This window comes from Musca domestica, unplaced genomic scaffold (assembly GCF_030504385.1).
Source record: "Musca domestica strain aabys unplaced genomic scaffold, Musca_domestica.polishedcontigs.V.1.1 16, whole genome shotgun sequence".
NCBI lineage: Eukaryota > Metazoa > Arthropoda > Insecta > Diptera > Muscidae > Musca > Musca domestica.
The window spans coordinates 2,145,487-2,151,486 of NW_026712219.1; the positions used below are offsets into that span (position 1 = coordinate 2,145,487).

Below are 6,000 nucleotides of genomic sequence, written 5' to 3' on the forward strand. Positions count from 1 at the left end.
CAACTCTACTCTATAGCTTTACATTTTATTTGATATCTTTTCTTCTATTTTTCGTAGCAATGTCAAAGACATAACGCAAGTTCTGGAAATCACAGTTTACGATGAAGATCGCGACCATCGTGTGGAGTTCCTGGGGAAATTAGTAATACCCCTGCTGCGCATTAAAAATGGTGTCAAGCGTTGGTATACTCTGAAAGACAAAAATCTCTGTTCGCGGGCCAAAGGTCTATCGCCACAGGTATTTCAAATACAATCTGCTTTCAAAAATATGAAAATTAAATAAATCGAATTTATAGATTCTCCTAGAGATGCACGTGGTATGGAATGAAGTGAGAGCGGTCTGTCGTGTCCTGCAACCAAAAGAGGAGAAATTAATCCAACAGGAGGCCAAGTTTAAAAGACAATTATTTTTACGAAATGTTAATAGACTGAAAGTGATAATTATGAATATACTCGATGCTGCGCGATATGTACAGTAAGTAGACATATCGTATCGTATTTATTACAAAGCCCTCTTCTTCAATAAACCCCCGACTAAGTTTTACCTACGTCGAATTAAAAGTTATTATATATACAGCTAGTTTGCCAAGTCTCGCAATGTATAGAAGAGATATATAAATTTTTCCTATCACAGAAAAGTCTCCTTTCTTCATAGCAGGTTTTATTAATATGGCATAACCTTACCGTAGACGAGCTTTGAAGTTCGTCGGTTTTGCTGACAGATGAATACCCTCAGCCAATGTTCAATTATTTAAAAATATTTTGACTTCTGTTATGATTCTTCAAATCTTGACCCTCTATGGAAAGAATGGGCCAATATTGTCCATTTCGTATCCGACTTAAATAAATATGATATAAATATTGCGTCGTGCCAGGTTTGGACTAAATTTGTTATTTCCTTCACTTTATATGAGATATGTGATAATTTTTCGAAAATCCTAAAATGTGAGTGAAGTGAGGTACCAGGTATAGTCCACCCGAGTATTCCATTTCCATACTTCACCTAATACCGATAACCGTATTGGTGTGGGCACAATTACAAGAAAATCGAACAATTATATTAAATTTTATTGGAAATCATAAATTCCATATCCCTCTCAGTTTTCTGGTTGAGGGACATATATTTAGATATAGCAAGTAGTAAAAAAATCGCTGAGTTGTTTCGCAATTTATGACAGATAAAAGTATTGAAAATTGTGACCCATTGTGGGTGAGGTACCAGAAGGGGTTCGCAAGTATATACCGTCTTTACAACATAAAATGTTTGTGTGTGTGAAATTTGAAGAGAGTGCGTATTTTGCCTTCTTTGAGCGTTTTTTTTTTAAATCTTGAACCCTATGTGGACAAGTAGCAAAAGAAATTGTCCGATCTGTACCATCTTTCTTAACAGATCTTGTGTTGATGGAAATATTGATATTTTCAAGTCTGGATTGGAATTGGATGTTGATTTCGCTTTTTATGAGATTCATGGATATTCAAAATTTTGAGCCTTTGTGGGGAAGGTACCAGAAGGAGAGGACCGTTATATCTCATCTTCAGAACAGATCTTGTGTTAGCAAAAATTTTTATATGTGTAAAATACTAAGAGAACCTGATGCTTATTTCGGATTTTATAAACGTTTTGCTTATTCAAAAGTTTGACTTTTGTGGGGGAGGTACCAGAAGGAATGGTCCGACCTCTACCTTCTTTATAACAGAAATTATAGAAATACTCAAATGTGTCAAGTCTAAATGGAATCGGATGTTAATTTCGTTTTTATGAGCTTAATGGATATTCAAATTTTCGACCTTTTGTGGGGGAGGTACCAGAAGGAGTGGTCCTATAAATTCGGTATCAATACCAGATCTTGAGTTCATAAAAATATTAGGATGTGTGAAACTTGAAGACAATCGGACTCTTACATTACATTTTATAAGAGTTAAAATTATTCAAAATCTTGACTCTTTGTGGGCGAGTTACTGGATGGAGTGGACCGATATTATACATTTTGCACCTGAACTAGAACTGATGCAAATATTAGGATTGGCAAAGTTAGAGCAAAATAGAATTATTGCTTCCCTTTCTGTGGAGAATATATATTTTTGAAAATTTCGACCATTTGTGGGGAAGGTACCAGAAGGAGTGGACCGATATATTCCAACTTTACGCCAGACCTGGGATTAATAAAAATATTGTGATGTGTGCAATTTGCAGACAATCGGACTTTTACATCACATTTTATAAAAGTTATAATTATTCAAAATGTTGACGCTTTTCGAAGCTGACCTTGGACTGATGCAAATATTAGGATCGGCAAAGTTAGAGCAAAATAGGATTATCCTTTCTCTTTTTGTGCAGTAAAATATATATTTTTTTTATTTCGACCTTTTATGGGGGAGGAACCGAACTCGATCTAAGTTTGATAAAAATATTACCATGTACCAAGTTTCTACCGAATCGGATACTCCATACGAGTGTTTTCTTGCGTACCTGCCAGCCAGACAGACAGACGGACGGACACCACTAGATCAACTCCAAATGTTCTGAAACTGTTTTAGTACAATGAAACCTAGGATCTAAAACCGTTATTTCGATGAGGCACGTTTTGGTCTTATCAAATAGTATATACCCTCTCTAGGCATATGACTGTGGGTATAAAGAAAAGATTCAAGGGTCTGACATCTATAGAAGAGCTTTGAAAGGTTTTTATTAGCAGATGTATTTTAAAAGCTTTTAAAATTAGCTTTTCAAGTTCGTCTGTCGCTGGAAATGAAGTGTGAAACCTCATTCTGTAATCATTTTTGGGTGGCGTGTGCTGAGTGCGATGTTGCTGAGTCATGTTGGAATGTCCAAGGTCTGCGGCCAAAAAGTTTGCGTGCCAAAGCTTCTACACCCTCCAAAATATTTTCGCGATAATATTCAGCATTTATTCGATTAATACGAGCGGAGAGCGACAATCGGCTTTTATGACGGCACACAAAACCACCATGGCCTGCACTTGAGTTCTGGTGGCCAACCGAAGGTGCACATTTTCAGCTGACCTCTTTGGGAAGTAAACACGACCATTTTGTTTGTTTACAAACTGCTGGACAACGAATGTTTTCTAATCGGAGAAAACCAAATTCGGCATTTCAGCAGTTTTGGCCAAGCGAAGCAACTCTTTAGCTCTTTTGAGTCTATTTTCTTTCTGTTGCCGAATGAAATATTGCGATATGTTCAGCGCACGAGCCATTTTTCTGCCACTGCGACGCGGGTTTCGGTCTGTCTGTCTGTCCGTCTGTCTGTCTGTTGTAATCTCGCTATCTTTCGAATGAATTGAGATAGATGGCTAAAATTTTGCACACATGTTTATTTTTCCAGTAGGCAGGTTAAGTTCGTAAATGGGCCATGTAGGTCCACGTTTTCATATAGCCCCCATATAACGGTACCTCCCGATATTCGGTATTTTGATGATTTTAGCGACATTATTCACGGGAATTGTTTCAAATTTGGTATTTGAAGTTCAAAATGGATACTACATCCTAAGACAGAAAATTTTCTGTGCAGGTCCACGTCTTCATATAGCCCCCCAATAACAGTACCTCCCTATATTCGGTATTTTGATGATTTTAGCGACATTATTCACCGGAATTGTTTCAAAATTGGTATTTGAAGTTCGTTATGGGAACTACAGTCTGTGACAGAAAATTGTCTGTGCGGGTCCAGGTCTTCGTATAGGCCCCATATATCAGTTACTCCCTATATTCGGTATTTTTGACGATTTTAGATACAATACCAACCGTTCTGGCCGAACTTACTGCTTTTTGACTTGTTCAAAGCTTTAAAATCGTCTATACAAGACTCTTTCTTTCAATATTTTTTCGGCATAATTAATTGCTTCAATTCCCTTATACCTTTCCATTTTTACATTTTTTTTTTTCAAATGTAATTTCAGGAGCTGCTTTGAATGGGAAAGTCCCCTTAGATCAGTTATAGCATTTACTTTGTGGATTGTAGCTTGCATTTATGGAAATTTGGAGACGGTGCCGCTGGTTATTCTTCTCATAATACTCAAGTAAGAAAGGACTCAAATTAAAAATTAATAAATTTGTTTTAAAATCTCAATATTTGTTACAGAAATTGGCTGGTCCGTTTAATTACGGGACAATCGGATTCAACAAGCGGTAGTTATGATTATGACTACGATGAGGATGATGATGACGACAAAGAGAAGGAGGAAAAGAAATCTATAAAGGAACGTTTGCAGGCCATACAGGAAGTCTCACAAACTGTACAGAATACAATTGGCTATTTGGCGTCGCTGGGAGAGAGTACCAAGAAGTAGGTGGAACTTTTTCTACAACAAAGCTCATTAAAAAACCACTCGTTTCGAGAGTGAAATAAAAAATAGTAATGAAATTATATTTACCTCTTTTTTACCTTCCTTTGTTCTAGTACCTTTAATTTTTCCGTCCCCGAACTAACCTGGTTGGCAGTGGTTCTACTAATTGGTGCCATAATTGTCTTACACTTTGTACCTATACGTTTCCTGCTACTCTTCTGGGGCATAATGAAATTTAGCCGCAGAATATTGAGACCGAACACCATACCCAATAATGAGCTGTTGGACTTTCTCTCAAGGGTACCAGATGATGAAGAACTTGTGAGCTATTGGAATTCCTTACCGATTTTCTGAAACTAAATGATGTTTATATTTACAGAACCAATTTCGAGAATTACCGCCCACGGCTGTCAGCGATGCTCAGCGTGGCAATCCCAAGAAGAAAATCAAAGCATCATAGTCTCAGGCCAGCATCGAGGACGCTGATAACATACGTGATTTCCTCAGTACCAGTGATTATTCCAGCAAACCCGTAGCCTCGTCTACCATCGCCGCGGTCCATGCAGCCGCAGCTATGCCACAACATGTTGTCAACCTCTCGACACGTTCCATGCGTAATGTATCGCACATGTTCAAAGCCAGTACGGATAGTTTACGAATGGCAGCATTTAAGAAGATACATAAAAAATCAAATGATAAATACGACTAGAGCATCAAAATTCGAACCAAAAACAAAACGTGAATCAAAAGTGACAACATCAAATACCCAAGAAGCGTCAACATTTTTTCCATTTAAAATTTAGAAAAACAAAATTAAATTCCATTTTTTCTCAAAAATTTACACAACAAAACAAACATCACATACAACTCAAATGCACTGTTACAACAACAACAACAAAATATTATGTACATACACCTCATTTTTTATATATTAAAAAAAAAACTAATTTAGTATACATACAACATATTTACACTGAGAGGAAAAAACCAAAACAACAAAAAAAAAACTAAATTTAGATGGAATTAATCTATTGTCTATCCACTTGGAATATGTTGCAAGTTGTAAGGGTGGAAGATAAGATAAAATATTCTAGAATGTGTATTATTTATCTTCTCCGACGTGCTCTAGAAGAAATCCATTAAAGAGTACAATATATTTGATTATAAAGGATTGGGGAGGCTCCTGTAGTTAACTTTAAAATTTGGGGTTGTTTATTGAGTAAAGGCTCTAACTAGGGATTATATTATAGAAGAGCCCCGAAAAAGGATTTTAAATATATTATAGGCGAGTCAAAGTGGGATTTTATATCTAAGACCAAAAAGAGAATATGAAGAGAACTCAAAAGGATTTTCATATAAAACGATACCAGGCAGTCTCTTGTAGTCGACTCAAACAAATCAATATGAGAAGGAAGTCTATTAGTGTATATTATAAATGAGCTTAAAAGTGTATAGAGAGTCTTTTATAAATGGGCTCAGAGGAAAGCTCCTATTGGTGTTGAACTTAGAATAGATATTCTATCCCAAAAGACAACATCTGGAAAGGCCTGAACCTGAGTCAATTAGAGGCGTAATGTGGAAAGGAAGTCTAAAAAGCCCTCTGAAGAGGGCTTCTAAGAGAGCGAGTTCTAAAGAGAGAATTTTTAGGGATCAGCCCTAAGGCGTGCTTCGATGATGAGTTTGTTTATAATAGAGATCT

The 6,000-nt window shown here is 36.5% G+C and overlaps 1 protein-coding gene across 2 annotated transcripts in view; it reads left to right on the top strand.

Moving 5' to 3' along the window:
• LOC131801372 (multiple C2 and transmembrane domain-containing protein-like) overlaps nucleotides 1-5,720 on the top strand; it is a 94,536-nt gene extending 88,816 nt beyond the window's left edge. Inside the window, exons 8-13 of one of the 2 annotated variants that reach the window (XM_059119955.1) lie at nucleotides 58-238; nucleotides 297-475; nucleotides 3,915-4,034; nucleotides 4,097-4,300; nucleotides 4,415-4,622; nucleotides 4,681-5,720. In XM_059119955.1, the coding sequence (XP_058975938.1) occupies nucleotides 58-238; nucleotides 297-475; nucleotides 3,915-4,034; nucleotides 4,097-4,300; nucleotides 4,415-4,622; nucleotides 4,681-4,761 (973 nt within the window). In that variant the 3' untranslated portion in view covers nucleotides 4,762-5,720. The remainder of the gene's footprint in view (nucleotides 1-57; nucleotides 239-296; nucleotides 476-3,914; nucleotides 4,035-4,096; nucleotides 4,301-4,414; nucleotides 4,623-4,680) is intronic. The other variant, XM_059119956.1, reaches the window with a different exon arrangement.
• The last annotated feature ends 280 nt before the right edge of the window (nucleotides 5,721-6,000 follow it).